Source organism: Hemiscyllium ocellatum, chromosome 2 (genome assembly GCF_020745735.1).
Source record: "Hemiscyllium ocellatum isolate sHemOce1 chromosome 2, sHemOce1.pat.X.cur, whole genome shotgun sequence".
Lineage (NCBI taxonomy): Eukaryota > Metazoa > Chordata > Chondrichthyes > Orectolobiformes > Hemiscylliidae > Hemiscyllium > Hemiscyllium ocellatum.
Window position 1 is genome coordinate 8898438 of NC_083402.1, and position 17956 is coordinate 8916393.

Sequence of the window (17956 nt, forward strand, 5' to 3'; positions counted from 1 at the left end):
TTCACAGGAGTGTTCCAGAGAAAGATTTGAAACCCTGCCACATAATGTGATACAAAGGCAGATGGCCAAGAAACTTGATTAGAGCTGGGTTTTAAGCAGCGTCTCGCGGGAGGAGAGTGAAGTGAAGTTTCAATGAACTCTGGGGAGGAATGTCTGGAAGAACTGTCACTAGGCTATGCCAGGTAAATCAGGGTGACCTCCCTGGGCCCTGGGCTTTGGGCACATCAGCAAGTGAGTCATGGCAGCCTGGAAGGAACCGGAAGCTGAGATGGGGGGAATGTTTTGAATAGGTGAGAGTGGCATTGTATGAGCTTTTGTTTTGTCCCTGGTTCAGTTTAGAGAGGCAAGGCATCATTATCATAAACAATCATGAGTGGTACGGTGGCACAGTGGTCAGCACTGCTGCCTCACAGCGCCAGAGACCCGGGTTCAATTCCCGCCTCAGGCGACTTCTGTGTGGAGTTTGCACATTCTCCCCGTGTCTGCATGGGTCCCCTCCAAGTGCTCCAGTTTCCTCCCTCAGTCCAAAAATGTGCAGGTTAGGTGAATTGGCCACGCTAAATTACCCGTAATGTTGTCTGGGTGGGTTGTGGGTTGGTGTGCGGACTTGTTGGTCCAAAGGACCTGTTTCCACACTGTAAGTAATCTAATCTTTGCAGGTAGGGGGTGGTGACTGCGAAGTCTGATTTGTCCTGGTGTGTGAGGTTGTGGGAGCGCACCGTCTTTTATACCTCAGTCCCCATAAACTCCTGGGCACAGCTCTGGGCACAGACAGTTGGACACATGGTGGGCAAAGGCAGAGCCACTAAAATAGGAGGGGAATGGGGTGGGGGGCGGGGTGTGGAATACTCAGGCTGGATTTAGAGGAGCACAGTGATCCTGGAGGCTGTGGTGTTGAAGGGGCCTGCAGAGATGGGGAGGGGGAGGCATTGAAGGGATTTCCTTGGGAATTGAATCTCCACTCCCTAACTTACTGCCTCCCCCCCAAAACAAACTCTGACACGCAGGGAGATCCAAGTGGACTGGCTGGGCAAGCAGTTTGTTAAAGGGTGCTGAGGGCTCCCTTAGACTGTCCAGCCAAGTCACCGTTTCTGAAGTCTGTTGGGTCTGACTTTGGAAGTGCCGGTGTTGGACCGGGGTGGACAAAGTTAAAAATCACACAACACCAGGTTATAGTCCAACAGGTTTAATTGGAAGCACTAGCTTTCGGAGCGACGCTCCTTCATCAGGTGACTGGCAGGACATTGATGGGTGCAGCGCTCCGCCAGCCTGATATACCAGATCCTGAAGAAGTCACTACCTGATTCAAAATACTAACTCTCTCTCTCTGTGCAGACGTTGACAGACCTGACTGAGTTTCTCCAGGGCTCTCTGTGTCTGTCTCCCTCAGCCTGAGTTGTACACTCAAAGTCTCTTGGGGAGAGGGGGAAGTGGGGTGAATTTCAAACCATCGCCAAATCTCCTGGCTCAGGGGCGGGCATAGTGCAACACAGCGTCAGGCTGTGAAACGGGTGTCCACTCAGTCAAGCGCCCGCCCTTTCCCCTGACTGGCGTCTACTCTGCACCAATGCCCTTGTAGGAGTTCCAGCCAAGCCTCCCTTATATAGTCGAGCCGCTGGCATGAAGAGTGTGTGCATGATTTGGGCAGAGCCGGGGAGCGCTGCAGAATGGCACAGGAATAACAGAGGGGGCTGGAGACCGGGAGCAGCGCCTCTGACTGCTCTGTGTCTGTGTGTGTGTGTGTTTCTCTCCACCTCGGGACATTTGTAGGGCTTGATTTCTCCTCCAGAGCTGGGGCTGGACTGCGCGGCTGCCCGCTCCTGAGAGATGTCACCCGGGATGCGAGGCTTCCCTCCGCCTCCGCCGCCGCTGCTGCTGCTCCTCGCCTGCTGCCTGCACCCTTTGAGCGGTGAGTACCCTGAGTCTCAGTCCGCCGCTCACCGCAGGGAGCTGTCCACTGCCTCCAGGTGCTGAAACCCCACCTCCTCCTCCTCGCCCAGCTCCTGGCGGTATCTGCTCGGGAATTTAGTCATTTATGTCCCTTTTGACTGTGCCCAGAAATACTTCATTCAGTCTGCGAGATGGCACTGCGGACTCCTTCCCTCCCCCCGTCCGATGCCTTTTTTCCCCTAACCATTTCTTTGTCCAGTCAGCCACTCTCTGTCTCTCTCCGCTCAGTCCATCCCTACCCACACGTCCTCGCTTTTCCCACTCCTACACTACCTTTCTCTCTCACACAGTTTCTCCTCTCCTGTGCCCCATCTATCTTCCCTCCTCTCTCTCCCACTCTCTCTAGTATTTCTCACATTTATCATCCCTCTCCTCTCCTACATACTCTCCACATTCTCTTATGTGCTGTCTTTCCCTCGCTTCACGCTGTCTTCCCCAATCTTTCACTCCACTCACCAACAGTCTTCCCTCTCTGTCTTACTTTCTCTCCCATTCTTTCTCTCCTCTCTCCCATTCTCTCTCTCTCTCTCTCCCATTCTCTCTCTCCTCTCTCCCATTCTCTCTCTCCTCTCGCCCATTCTCTCTCTCCTCTCTCCCATTCTCTCTCTCCTCTCGCCCATTCTCTCTCTCCTCTCGCCCATTCTCTCTCTCCTCTCTCCCATTCTCTCTCTCCTCTCGCCCATTCTCTCTCTCCTCTCGCCCATTCTCTCTCTCCTCTCGCCCATTCTCTCTCTCCTCTCTCCCATTCTCTCTCTCCTCTCTCCCATTCTCTCTCTCCTCTCTCCCATTCTCTCTCTCCTCTCTCCCATTCTCTCTCTCCTCTCGCCCATTCTCTCTCTCTTCTCTCCCATTCTCTCTCTCCTCTCTCCCATTCTCTCTCTCCTCTCTCCCATTCTCTCTCTCCTCTCTCCCTCTCTCTCTCTCTCTCTCTCTCCCATTCTCTCTCTCCTCTCGCCCATTCTCTCTCTCTTCTCTCCCATTCTCTCTCTCCTCTCGCCCATTCTCTCTCTCCTCTCTCCCATTCTCTCTCTCCTCTCGCCCATTCTCTCTCTCCTCTCTCCCATTCTCTCTCTCCTCTCTCCCATTCTCTCTCTCCTCTCTTCTCTCTCTCTCTCTCGCCCATTCTCTCTCTCCTCTCTCCCATTCTCTCTCTCCTCTCTCCCATTCTCTCTCTCCTCTCGCCCATTCTCTCTCTCCTCTCTCCCATTCTCTCTCTCCTCTCGCCCATTCTCTCTCTCTTCTCTCCCATTCTCTCTCTCCTCTCGCCCATTCTCTCTCTCCTCTCTCCCATTCTCTCTCTCCTCTCGCCCATTCTCTCTCTCCTCTCTCCCATTCTCTCTCTCCTCTCGCCCATTCTCTCTCTCCTCTCTCCCATTCTCTCTCTCCTCTCTCCCATTCTCTCTCTCTCTCTCTCGCCCATTCTCTCTCTCTCTCTCTCCCATTCTCTCTCTCCTCTCGCCCATTCTCTCTCTCCTCTCTCCCATTCTCTCTCTCCTCTCGCCCATTCTCTCTCTCCTCTCTCCCATTCTCTCTCTCCTCTCGCCCATTCTCTCTCTCTCTCTCTCCCATTCTCTCTCTCTCTCTCGCCCATTCTCTCTCTCCTCTCTCCCATTCTCTCTCTCCTCTCGCCCATTCTCTCTCTCCTCTCTCCCATTCTCTCTCTCCTCTCTCCCATTCTCTGCCCCTTACTGTTTCTCTCCATTCCTGTATTCTCTGTTCACTCTCTCCTCCACATTCTCTCCCCTTTCCCAAGCTCTCACTTCTCCCTGGACCATGCATGCACACATTCTTTCTCTCCTCTCCCCAACACTTTCTCTGTCAAACCCCACACTCTTTCTTTTCCCCTCTATCTCCCCCTCCCCTTCACACTCTTCCCATAACTCAGTCTGTTTTGACTCTCACAGTCTCAAAGTCAAAGTCCAGGTTAATCCCTTACTTTAACTCTACAAGCACTTGAGTTCGAGTGAGTGAAGCTGGCATTATAGTGTTGGATTGCCTTTATAATGTAGTGTTTGCCTTTATGTTGGTTTTTCACTGTATATTTGGGATGTAACCTTCATGGCCAATGTCGCTGTGTGTCACTGTGAGTGATGCTAGTTACATGGCTAAGGATATTTAATTCCTTCAATTTATGAGCATTTACTGATAGCCCTGTAGACTACTTCCTCTCCCCCTGACAAAGCATCAGTTCTGAATATGTACTGGAAATGCCACCAAACCTAGCAGGTTGTTGACATATTTGGAATGTTTTTAAATTACTATCAGTTCACAGAATTCTATCACTGACTCCTCACCCTGACAATGAACTACTGTCTGTCAATTCATCCATTTGCTCCTCATTTTCGGTCTCTCTTCCTTTTTTACAAAAATACGTTTCTTAAGTATTTGTCTCACTATTTACCTGTCTGTCTTCTTTTTTCAACTTCAGTTCCTTGTTTGATTACATTCATTTATCTTGTGTTTTGCACTTTTCAATGCTGTAATTTAGGCTCTGTCTTTCTGCCTAGCTGACTCTCCATCTCAAATTCTGTCAATCTCTGTTCCTACATTACTATCACTCAGTGTACATTTCAATCTGTCTCTATATTTCTGTCCTCAATGTTTCACTATCCCATCTCTGTCATCTTTGCTATCTCTTCCTTTCCTAGTTTGCTAATGACATTTGAATTAAGTCAGCAGATCTTACCATTGCTTCAGTCTCTATACTCCTCATCCCTGTCTCCACTTGCCCAGGTATTCTTTTGCTGTCAGTGTCTATTGTTTGTTTCCCTCCATCTTTCCCAGGCTGGCTTCCTGCAGTGTGCAGCACATCTGAGCTGATCGCATGATAATTGAGGAGGAGCATGTTGGATTGTCAGTGATATATAATCAAAGATCACAGGGCCAGAAGTGTTCACCTTCCAACATGCTAATGGTTTCATGAGATATGCAATTCTCCTTCTTTTCTTTATCCCCATTCACAACCAGCTAAGTGTTTAATAGCTGCACCTTATGATGATCACAGCCTTTGCACAGCCTCTCTTGAATTGTGCAGGTCTGTACATTCCTGTCACAATGTAGCTGAGGCAAGAATAGAATTTCCATGCCAGGGTTTGTTTATTTGATTTCAGGTTCTCCCTCTTTGAACTGCCAGTCATCTTTTCAATTTCTAGCCTTTTTTTTATCTCAGCCTGAATATTCCCCTGTCAGGTACAACACTTTTCTTCTGTCTCTTTTTGCCTAACCAACATATCTGTTCTGTTATTGCTATTGCTATGTGGAGATTTCCTCTCTTTGTGTTTTGCTGATCTCTCCATCCTGTCTGTCTCATTGTTTGAATCAATGTCTTATTTGAAGTCTCTCTCTCTCTCTCCAAGGTACATTCTCTTTTTAATTCTGACTCATTTTATTCATTTTTTTGACCCTTCAAAATCTATCACCCAAACAGTACATCTTTCCTGTCTCTGCTTTGGATTTCAAAGAGGGTTAAGTTTATTGTTCTTAATGATCTCTCCAATTCTGAAAAATTAGTCTATTCTCTTTGATAGTTCTCTTTTCCTGTTGCTAATTTAATACTTTGATTTGCCTTAGAGTCATTGAGATATACAGCACAGAAACAGACCCTTCGGTCCAATTTGTCCGTGCTAACCAGACTTCTTAATTTGCTTTACCCATCTTTTTCTCTTCGTGTGTTGCAAGTCTCTGTATCTATCACATTTTCTGCCTCTGTGCTGTCTGTCTGATTGATTGATTTATTGTGGTCACATGTACCAACATACAGTGAAAAATGTTGTTTTGCATGCTCTGCAGGCAGATCATACCATACAAAGTGCATCAGGGTGGCAGAATACAGCTACAGGAAAGGTTTAGCGAAAGAGAGATCAGCACTAACATTTGAATGTTCCATTCAAAAGGGAAGAAGCTGTTCTTGAATCTGCTCATACATGTATCCAAACTTTTATATCTTCTGCCTGCCAGAAGAGGGTAAAATAAGTGTAACAGGGATGGAGGAAGTCTTTAACTCTGTTGGTTGTTTTCCTGAAGCAGTGAGATGTGTAGATGGAAGACTGGTTTATGTGATGGACTAGGCTGTGTTGATGACCCTCTGTATTTCCTTGCAGTCTTGGGAAAAACAGTTGCCATACCAATTTGTGATGCATCCAGATAGGATGCTTTTTATGGTGCATCTATGAAGAATTGACAAGAGTCCTTGTGGATATGCTGAATTTCCTTAGACTCCTGAGGGAGTAGAGACAGTGTTGGCCATCATGTCGATGCGGGTGGACCATGACAGATTATTGGTGATCATCACTCCCAGGAGCTTGATGCTCTCCACCATCCCTTCCTCAGCACCATTGATACAGCCAGGGAAGTCAATGATCAGTAAGCTTCTTGGTTTTGCTGACACTGATGGAGAGATTGGTGTAGTCTGGTGTAGTCTGTCTCAGCATTGTTTGAGATCCGACTTATAATGGTGGTGTTGTCACCAAACTTGTAAGTGTATTTGGGGCTGAACTTGACCACCCAGTAATGAGTGTATAAGGAGTGTTGTAAGGGGCTCAGTATGAGATACTGGTGTTATGGATTATAGTGGAGGAGGTGTCGTCACCTAGCATTAATGATTGCGGTCTATGGGTCAGGAAGTCGAGGATCCGGTTATAGTGGGAGGGAGTCAAGACATAGGCCTCAGAGTTTAGAGACAAATTTGTTTGGAATCATGGTGACAAAGGTGGAACGATAGTCAATAAGTAGGAAAAAAACTAGGTAAAAACAATGACTGCAGATGCTGGAAACCAGAGTCTACATTAGAGTGGTGGTGGAAGAGCACACAGTTCAGGCAGCATCTGAGGAGCAGGAAAATCGACATTTCGGGTGAAAGCCCTTCATCAGGAATACAGGCAGAGAGCCTGAAGGGTGGAGAGATAAGTGAGAGGAAGGTGGGGGTGGGGAGAAAGTAGCATAGAGTACAATAGGTGAGTAGGGAGGGGATGAAGGTGATAGGTCAGGGGCGGGGGGAGGGTGGAGTGGATAGGTGGAAAAGAAGATAGGCAGGTAGGACAAGTCATGGAGGCAGTGCTGAGCTGGAAGTTTGGAACTGGGGTGGGGTGGGGGAAAGGGAAATGAGGAAACTGTTGAAGTCCACATTGATGCCCTGGGGTTGAAGTGTTCCGAGGTGGACGATGAGGCATTCTTCCTCCAGGCGTCTGGTGGTGAGAGAGTGGCAGTGAAGGAGGCCCAGGACCTCCATGTCTTCGGCCGACTGGGAGGGGGAGTTGAAATGTTGGGCCACAGGGCGATGGGGTTGATTGGTGTGGGTGTCCCAGAGATGTCATCACTCTAATCTACTCAATAAGTAGGAGCCTAACATATGTATACATGTTATCCAGATGTTCCAGGAGATAGCACCTGCTGTGGACCTGTTGCTCTGATAGGCAGATTGGAAAGGATCATGGTAATTTGGTAGGCTGGAGTTGATGTAAGCATGACTAACCTCTCAAAACACTTCACAATTATGAAGGTCAGAGCCACTGGGCGGAAGGCATTGAGGCATTCTGCATGATCTTTCTTTGGTACCGGGATGACGGTGATCTTCTTGAAGCAAGTGGGGACTTCAGATCATAGTAAGGAGAGGTTAAAGATGTCTGCAAATACTCCTGCCAACTGGTCCGTACAGGATCTGAGCACACGGCCATGGATTCCATCCAGGTCAGTCACTGTCCATGGGTTCACTCACAAGAATGCCAAGCTAATGTCTGTGGCAGTGACCATGTGCACAGATACATCCAAGGCTGTTCGGATAGGTGACATTGTTTCACTGACCTTCTGTGCGAAGCGAGTGTAGAATGCATTGAGCTCATTGGGTTGGGATGTATTGGTGCCTACGATTCGGTTTGACTTTCCATCCCATGATGTTTTATAAGCCTCGCAACGAACAGCAATATCCCTGTGGTAAGTCTGGGTCTCAAGCTTAGTTTGATATTGCCTCTTGGTGTCTCTAATAGGCTCCCCCACGAAGGTTGTATCAGGATTTCTTATGTGGGTCACCTGACCTTTATGCCTCAGACCTACTCTTAAGTAAGGCGTGAATCTCCCGGTTCATCCAAGCTTTTTCTCTCTCTATCTAATTCCAAACTCTTGAGAATCACTGGTTTTAATTGGTGGCCATGTCTTCATGGATTGTAAATGATTCCATCTCTCCACTGCTCCATCTTTCTTTCCTCCCTTTAGACGTTCCTTAAAACTTGTATCTTTGACAAGTTTTGGGTCTTCTACCTTATGTGGTTTGGTGTCAAACTGGGGATGTTTGATTATATCAAAGTGCTGTAAAAATGTAAGCTGCTGTGTGTGGCTGCCAATCTCTCTGTGTCTACAAGTATCTCTACATCTGCCAGTCTCTGTGCCTGCCAATCGAGAGTGTGGTGCTAGAAAAGCACAGCAGGTCAGGCAGCATCCAAAGAGCAGGAAAATCGACGTTTCGGGCAAAAACCCTTCATCAGAAAAAAAAGGGCTTTTGCCCGAAATGTTGATTTTCCTGCTCCTCGGATGCTGTCTGACCTGCTGTGCTTTTCCAGCACCACACTCTTGACTCTAATCTCCAGCATCTGTAGTCCTCAGTTTTGCCCTCTGTGTCTGCCAGTCCCATTGTATATGCAAATCTCTCTGCGTCTGCCAGTCTGATCGTGCCTGTTCTCTCTGTGGATGCCAGTTTTGTTATGCTTTTCTCTCTTTGTTTCTGTGCTGGACTTGCCAGATTTGTCTTTCTCTCTTTCCATCTCTCCCCTGCTGTCTCTATCCCTGTCTCTCTCCCTCTCTGTTTCTGTGCTGTGGCTGAGAGTCTCTCTCCATTAGTCTAGTGCTAACTCTGCCTGTATCTGTCTGTCCACTAGGCTTTATCTGTTTTTCTCTCTCTGTTTCTGTGCTGAATTTAATAATTTCTCTTTCTGACACATTCCCTCTGAGTAATATTCCCTCTCTCCTCATTTCCATACGGCTAACCCAGCATTGGTCTGTTTTATACGCAGATGTTACCAAAGTAAATTGTGTGAAGTTAGGTGTGTGAGACAAGGAAGAGAAAAGTAGACCATTCAGTCCATTGAGTCTCTTCTAGCATTTGCTCATCAAACAAGAGCAAGTTATGCACTTAAATGGGAATTTCCCCAATAAGATGTGCCCTATCCATGTGCAGAAAGAGACAGAGGTTTTCAGAGATGTTGCTGCTTTTCCTCTCCTGGGTTTTCTCAGTGAGCAGGCTCACACATGGATACCAGTTTCCCAGATTAACCAGCCTTCATAGTTTGGTGTAGGCCCAGACAGTCTATTGTTAACCTCGTTAACTATCCTGATTAGATACTGAAGTACAGGAGGAAACACCTCAGAGCAGTGACTGTCAGACTCAGCTCAGTGGCAACCCTTTCACCACTGAACCAGGCATTGTGAGTTTTGGCTTCGTTCCAGGGACTCGAGCATATAATTTAGACTGATGCTTCAGTGCGGCACAGACACACAGCAACATAGAAAAATAGAGCAGGCCATTCAGCCCATTGAGTCTGCTCTATGAGATTGCAGTTGATCTAATAATCTTTGACTGCACTTCCCTGCCTTTTTCCTGTAATCCTTTATTCCCCCACTGATTAAAATATGTCAACCTCAATCTTGAATATGCTTAATTATACAGTCCTCTGTGGTAAAGAATTCCACAGATTTACTTCCCTTCATTCTCCTCATCTCTGTTTAAATGGGTGACCCCTGATTCTGAGATTATACCCTCTGGTTCTGGTGTCGTTTTCCCCCCCCCCCCCCCGCCATCAAATATGGAACAATCTTTCCACATCCACCTTGTAAATTCTCCAAAGAATCTTGTATGTTTCAATTGTCACCTCTCATACTTCTAAACTTCAATCAGTGCAGGCCCAGTCTACCCAACCCCGCCTCATAAGACAATCCCTCCATATCTCGTACCAGCTGAGTGAACCTTCTCTGGACTGCCTTCAGTACCTGTACACCGTTCCTCAAATGAGTGACCCAAAACTGTTCCAGTATTCTCGCTGTGATCTGACTAGTGCCTTGTACAGTGTCAGCAAGAGCACACTACTTTTATACTCCATTCCTCTTGAAGGGAAGGCCAACATTCCATTGGCCTTCCCTGTTACCTTCTGAATGTGGATATTAGCCTCCTGTGGATTATGCACAAGGACTCCCAATCTCTCTGATTTGTAGCTGTCTGTAGTCTTTGTCCATTTAAATAATATGCAGATTCTCTGTTCCATACAAATGCAGAACCTCTCATTTTCCCATGTTACATTCAATCTGCCCAGTTTTTGTCCACTTGCTTAACCTGTCTATAACCTTCTGCGGATCCTTTGTGTCATCCTCATCACTTGTTTTCTTTCCCTGTCATCTCCCTCAGCCCCACAGCCCTGTACTCCTCTAGTTCTGGCTTTGTACACACTCCCACATTCCTTTAGGAGTTTCTGCCCCCGAAACTCTCCACTTTCCTACCTCTCTCAATTCCTTTATGCTCTTTATTGTGGGCAGCTTGGTGGCTCAGCAGTTAGCACTGCTGCTTCACAGTGCCAGGGCCCAGGTTCAATTCCAACCCCGGGCAACTGTCTATGTGGAGTTTGCACATTCTCCCCATGTCTATGTGGGTTTCCTCTGGGTACTCTGGTTTCCACCCACAGTCCAAAGATGCGCAGGTCAGGTGAATTGGCCATGCTAACTTGCCCATAGTATCCATGGATGTGTAGGTTAGGTGTGTTAGTCAGGGGTAAATATAGGGTATAGGTCTGGGTGGGTTACTCTTCGGAGGGTCAGTGTGAACTTGTTGGGTCGAAGGGCCTGTTTCCGCAACTGTAGGGATTCAATGATTAGATTAGATAAGATTACTTACAGTGTGGAAACAGGCCCTTCAGCCCAACAAGTCCACACCGACCCGCCGAAGCGCAACCCACCCATACCCCTACATTTACCGCTTACCTAACACTACGGGCAATTTAGCTTGGCCAATTCACCTAACCCAGACTGTGTGAGGAAACCGGAGCACCCAGAGGAAACCCACGCAGACATGGGGAGAACGTGCAAACTCCACACAGTCAGTCGCCTGAGGCAGGAATTGAACCCGGGTCTCTGGCGCTGTGAGGCAGCAGTGCTAACCACTGTGCCACCGTGCCGCCCACTAATGATCTATGACTGGAATACCTTGCAGGAGCCCTGAAGCCCAATTTGAATAGATGAACTCTTATCCAAGTAGTTTCTTATTGTCTTTATTGTACCTGCACAATGGTTTTAGACTGAGTCAACGAAACACTTTTCACTGGATCTTCAAGATACATGTGACAATAAATAAATCATTCATCATTCATTCATTCATCCCTAAGTCCCTTTCTCTGTTGCCCTACAAGTTTTTTAAAATTATTCTTTCCTGAGATGTGGTGTTGCTATTAAGGCCAGCATTTATTTCCTATGTCTAATTGCCCCTTGATTTCAATGGTTTTCTTGGCCATTTCAGAGGGCAGTTAACAGTCAACCCCATTGTTGTGGGTCTGGAGTCATAAGTAGGGCAGGCCAGGTAAGTAGAGCAGATTTCCTTCCCTAAAGGACATGAGTATACAGATAGTTTATTTTTACATCAGTTAACAATAGTTATAGCCCACAGACTGTTTTCTTAATTTTTTTTCACGAATTCAAATGTCACCATTTGCCATGATGGGATTCAAACCCACCCAGGATTTCTTGATTGCTAGTCTAGTGATATTACTGCCAGGACACACCCTCCTCCTAAATAGTTATCAAATCTCCTTTGAAAGCTGTGTTGAACATCTCCAGCACACGCTCAGTGTAATCCATATCCTCACCACTTAGTGTATAAAACCAAGCTCTCCTCATGTCGGCTTTGGTTCTTCTGCCAGTTTTGTTCAATCAGTATCCTGTAATCCACCACTGGGACCAGTTTCTCTCTGTCCACTCTGTTCAGACCTGTGATCACTTTCAACACCCCTGGTAAGTCCCCTCTTAGCCTTCTCCTCCCTGTGAATGACCCGAATTTTTCCAGTCTATTCATGTGAATGAAATCACTGACTCCTGGTTCTGTGCTCGTCTGTTGTTTGATAACCATTCCTGTGAAGTGCTTTGAAATATTTTGATGTGTTAAAAGTGAGATACAAATGCACGGCCTTGGTTTTGGACAGCTGAAATTTCCGGTTGGGAAGTTGGTACGGCTAGTTTCCTGGATCTTGTGTTGCATGTGGCACAGTTCACCTAGATATGACAGAAGAACTCAGTTCGTCTTTAGATAGGCATTGTCCAGGCTAATTTGTTGTTGATAAGTCTTGTTTTCCCAATTGTTATATTTCCATTCTATGTGGACTATGTTCAGTATGCTCCAACTTGTGTAGTTTGTATTGGGAGTGGGGATTGTGTTATAGAGCCATGGAGTCATAGAACTGTACAGCATGGAAACACAACCTTCAGTCCAACTTATTCATGCCAACCAGATATGTCAAATTAATCTAGTCCCATTTGCCATCATTAGGCCCACATCCCTCTCAACCTTTCCTATTCATGCACCCAGATACCTTTTAAATGTTGCAATTGTACCAGCCTCCACCACTTCCTCTGGCAGCTCATTCCATACACGTACCACCCTCAGCATGAAAAAGTTGCCCCTCAGGTCCCTTTTAAATCTTTCCCGTCTCACCTTAAATCTATGCTCTCTTGTTTCAGCCTCCCCAACCCCAAGGAAAAATACTTTGCTTTTACCCTATCCATGTCTCCCATGATTTATAAACATCTGTAAAGTCATCCCTCAGCTCCAGAGAAAACATCCCAGCCTCTTCAGCATCTCCCTATACTTCAGACCCTCCAACCCTGGCAACATCCTTGTAAATCTTTCAAGTTTAACAATATCTTTCCTATAGCAGAGTGACCAGAATCAAACGCAGTATTCCAATAGGTGCTCAGTTCTTGACATCAATAATCACTGAATTTACTCTGTTGTATTCTGAGCACGAGCTTTTGAACTCAGTCCTTTGTGCCTGGAAATCCCCCACGGTTTGGGGAAATAAGTAGGAATTAAATAAAACCTCATTCCTCTGTCCATGCTCTCACAGAACAGCAGCTTTCCCTCACAGAGCCAACAGCCCACTTCCCAAAGAGCATTATTAATGAAAGTGAAAATCTACAAAAGTAATTTTCATTGCAAACCTGGCTTGTCATGATAAATGAGCAGGGGTGGGAATTCCTCCATGCTCCGTGATACATGCAGGTGAACTGTGAAGAAATTAATATTAAATGACTGTATCCTGACTTCTGGGACTAGAGAATATTAAAACTGGAGGAGAGCTAATTTCTGAGTGGAGAGACGGGAACCAGGGTTTTACAATGGAACGAGCTTGATTCTAAGTAAATTCTCAATGATTTAGGAACAGGCCTTTGAGACTTCTGAGTGTAATTCTTGTGATTTGTAAACAGTGCATTCTGTGTCTCCACACGGTTCACATGAAACACTCGCAGGGCAGGAGCAGTTTGGGGTTAGATACAGGGTAAAGCTCCTTTTACACTGTTCCCATCAAACACTCCCAGGACTGTTGGTAAGATACTGGAGCCCATTGTGAAGGATGAGATTTCTGAATACTTGGAAGTGCATGGTAAAACAGGGCAAAGTCAGCTTGGTTTCATCAAGAGAAGGTCACGTCTGACAAATCTATTAAAATTCGGGACATAACAAGCAGGTTAGACCAAGGAGAGCCAAGGGATGTTATCTACTTGGACTTGCAGAAGGCCTTTGATCAGGTGCAGCACAGGAGGCTGCTGAGTAAGGTAAGGGCTCATGGTGTTAGAGGCAAGGTGCTAGCATGGATAGAAGATTGGCTGTCTGGCAGAAGTCAGAGTATAGGGATAAAAGGGTCCTTCTCAGGATGGCAGCCAGTGACAAGTGGTGTTCCATAAGGACAGCGTTGGGACCACAACCTTTCACTTTATACATTAATGATCTAGGTGAAGGAACTGAGGGCATTCTGGCTAAGTTTGCAGATGATACAAAGATTTGTGGAGGATCAGGTAGTATTGTGGAGGCTGCAGGAAGATTTCAACAGGTTAGGAGAGTGGGCAAAGAAGTGGCAGATGGAGTACAACGTGGGAAAATGTGATGCCGTGCACTTTGGTAGGAAGAATAGAGGTATGGACCTTTTTTCTAAATGGGGAGAAAATTCAGAAATCTGAAGTGCAAAGAGACTTGGGAGTCCTAGTCCAAGATTTTCTTCAGGTTAACTTGTAGGTTGAGTCAGTAGTGAAAAAGGCAAATATAATGTTGGCACTTATTTCGAGAGGATTAAAATATAAAAGCAGGCATGTACTTCTGAGGTTGTATAAGGCTCTGGTCAGACCACATTTCGAGTATTGTGAAAAATTCTGGGCCTCATATCTAAGGAAGGTTGTACTGGCTCTGGAGCAGATCCAGGGGAGATCCACAACATTGATCCCAAGACTGAAAGACTTAACATATGAGGAGCGTTTGAGGAATCCGGGTCTATACTCAATGGAGTTTAGAAGGATGGGGTATCTAATTGAAACATACAGAATACTGAAAGGTCTGGACAGAGTGGATGTTGGGAAGATGTTTCCATTGACAGTAGAGACTAAGACATGAGGGCACAGCCTTAGAATAAAGGAAAGACCTTTTAGAATAGAAATAAGGAGCAACTTCTTCAGCCAGACAGTAGTGAATCTATGGAATTCATTGCCACGGAAGGCTGTGGGGGCCAGATCATATTTAAAACAGAGATTGATGGGCTCTTGATTGTCAAGGGAAAAACAGGAAATTGGAGTTGAAAACCTTATCAGCCCTGATTGAATGGCGAAGCAAACACGATGGACTGAATGGCCTAATTTCTGCTCCTATGTCCTATGGTCTTATGGACATGGACAGCATAGGGTTAGATAAAGAATAAAGCTTCCTTTACACTGTCCCCATTAAACATTCTCAGGACAGGGACAGCATGAGATTAGATATAGAATACAGTTGTCTCTGCACTATTTCCCCATCCAACACTCCCAGCACAGGGACGGTGTGGGTTGGCTATAGAATAAAGATTCATCTGCACTGCCCACATTGAACACTCCCAAGACATGGACAGTATGGCATTAGACACAGAATAAAGCTCTCTCTACAGTGTCCCTTTCAAACACTTCCAGGATTGGGACAGTATGGAGTTAGATACAGAGAATAGCTCCCTCAATACTGTCCCCATCAAACACTCCCAGGCATAGTAACTGCCCATCTAAGGGCCTCAATTGGTGTCAGAACAGGATATTTGACCAGGGGCCTTTGTACTACAGTCTGGGTGGAGGTGAGACGTTGGCAAGGTCCCCACAAGTGACCCTAATGAAATGGCCGTGTACCCCAGCACATGACGAGGGATGATACAAGACTGCAGCCACTGTGGCTGTTAATATTGCTGGTAGAGTTTATGTCAGAGTTTTGAAGGAAGCTTGGCTGACCTCTCAATGATTGCTGTTCCAACCAAGAGAGTTGTGAGGATAAAGGCCGGGGAGAGGGATTCGGAGTGACATGTAAAACACTGCTGTCTCCTGTTTACCCAGCTCCCACCCCCACTCCCTCCCCCTTCAGAGTGGGATTGGGATCACTTCTCCCCCTTCTTCTGACACGAGGAGGGGGTTTTTGCCTCCCTTTTCACCTGTCACCCATCGCTTTCCGTCCTGCTTCCAGCCTCACTCTGCCAGCCTTCACTCCTTGGCCTTTAGAAACATAGAAAATAGGAGCAGGAGTAGGCCATTCAGCCCTTTGAGCCTGATCTGTTATTTGATATGATATTGGCTGATCATCCAACTCAGTCTCCTTTCTCATCATCTCCCCATATCCTTTGATCCTTTTAGCCGTAAGCAATATATCTAACACCTTGAACGTTCAATGGCACAGATTAAACCCTCCATTGGCATCAGTAGGTAAATGCACTTGGCCAGTTTTGCCATGCAGACTGTGTTCTATGTAGGGAGATGGAATTACTAGAGGCCACAGACATAGCTCACTGACCTTCCCATCTCTAGACTCTGGTAGGGTTTAGCTGGCTCAGGATTGTTGTCATATCCGTAGAAATGCAGTGTTAATTCCAGGATGGTGATGTGCAGCAACATTCCACCAAAACCTTGAATTACCTCTCCATCCAATCCTCCTCCCTGCCCAGCTCCTTGAAAGAAACAACAAAGTTGCATTTATATATCTCCTTTCACAACTCCTGATTGCTGCATGTAGCTTTGCAGATGCAGAAATACTTTCCAAAGTGCAGTCACTTACAAACAGGGTTGTCAGGTAAACAATGGGCCAGACCTTCCAATTGGGATCAGGAACCTTTTTAACTGTCTCTGATCTGTCAAACAAGCCCATATTTCTCTTTAGCTGGATCTCCATGTGAGTCTCTCTGGATCAGGAAGCTTCTCAGCTGTAGTCCAGACCAGGAATCCACACAGCCAGCGGCGAAGTGGGATCAGTGTTAAAACTACACTTCTTTCCCATCAGAATTCCTGTTGTATTTCAGGATCTTAAAGCCACTTTCACGGCCACTGAGAGAGACTGTAATGTACATGAGGAGGCAGGCTGTCAGATAGATGCGGGGATTCGAGTCCAGGGGAGGATTGGGGATTGAGGTGGAGTTATTGTTCCGGGTTGGGTAAAGGTCACGGTGGGGGAGGTTCAGCGGGAAAGTTGGGGGTTGAGGACCTGTGGGTGGAGGGCAGATGGGTATCTGTGCAGGATTGAAATGTACGTCAGCAGTGACTAGAGGGAGTTAATTACACAGTTAGCCAAGGGGTTAGAACAGACTTTCATTCTTCTAATGTATCTTCAGTAACTATTTCAATAAATCTATTAACACCCTCTAGAGTCTTGACCCTAACTCAGGTATTTGCCAATTGAAAATTCCAAATTCCCAGGAAATCCTTGCTGTTCTTTGAAAGACGACTGCAAGATCTTTTCTGTCCTTTGAGGCATTACCAAAGACCCCTCCCAATCTGGTTATACTCTCTTCAATCCTCTTCCAACAGGTAGAAGATGATCTTTCTCTGCACCTTCTCTATAGCTTTTTAACATGACATTTTGCATTCTGTTCTATTACCCTGATATAGTTGTGTAAAGTATGACTTGTCTGGTTAGCATGCAAAACAGTATTTTTCACTGTATCCCGGTACATGTGACAATAACAAATCAAATCAAATTATTTACAATGTTTAAACTTCTGATGAGCAAATACGTGGGATCTGGGACCCTCCAGTAAACCTTCAACTCTGAGGCTAGGCCTGTGTCTTCTGGAGCTTAGAGTTTGAGGTGACTTTACTGAAACGTGGAAGAGGTGTTTTGACCAGACGGATGTTCACAGGATGTTTTCACTTTTGGGAGAATCTAGAACTGGGGTCATAGTTTAAAAATAAGGTATACCCATTTAAGATAGAGATAAGGAAACACATTTTCTCTCAAGACGATTGAGCTTCTTCGAAATTCCTTTCCTCAAGAGGCATTGGATGTAGAATCTTTAAATCTTTTTAAGACACAGATAGATAGATTCTTGATTGCCAAGGGGATGAATGATTATTGGGGATATGCAGAGTTGTGGGTAAACTCGGATCAGCCATGATCTTATTGAATCAGAGAACAGGCTTGAAGGGCAGAGTGGCCTATTCTGGACCCTGTTTATGGGTTTGGTCAGATAAAGATGTGATTCAGCCCAGCTCACCTCTGCTGCACATAAACCCCTTTTGAGCCTCACCCATCCATTTTCATCTCAGTCTCTCAGGTATGTCTTTTCATTCCTCTTCCATATGTTTGTGGTTGGGAGGTGTGGGGGCATTGGTTCACTCAGCCATCTAGATGATTTGGTTAAGTCGGTGACTAGTTAGACCTCAGCTGGGGTATTGAGTACAGTCATGGACACCATGCCATAGGAAGGAATGCGAATGAAAACATTTCTCCCTCAAATCCACCTCTTACTGTTAAATATAAATTATTGTTATTGACTCC

The 17956-nt window shown here is 46.0% G+C and overlaps 1 protein-coding gene across 1 annotated transcript in view; it reads left to right on the forward strand.

Moving 5' to 3' along the window:
* The first annotated feature begins 1839 nt into the window (after positions 1-1839).
* tmem8b (transmembrane protein 8B) overlaps positions 1840-17956 on the forward strand; it is a 128932-nt gene continuing 112815 nt past the window's right edge. The window contains exon 1 of the mRNA XM_060847261.1: positions 1840-1909. Coding sequence (XP_060703244.1) covers positions 1840-1909 — 70 coding nt within the window. The remainder of the gene's footprint in view (positions 1910-17956) is intronic.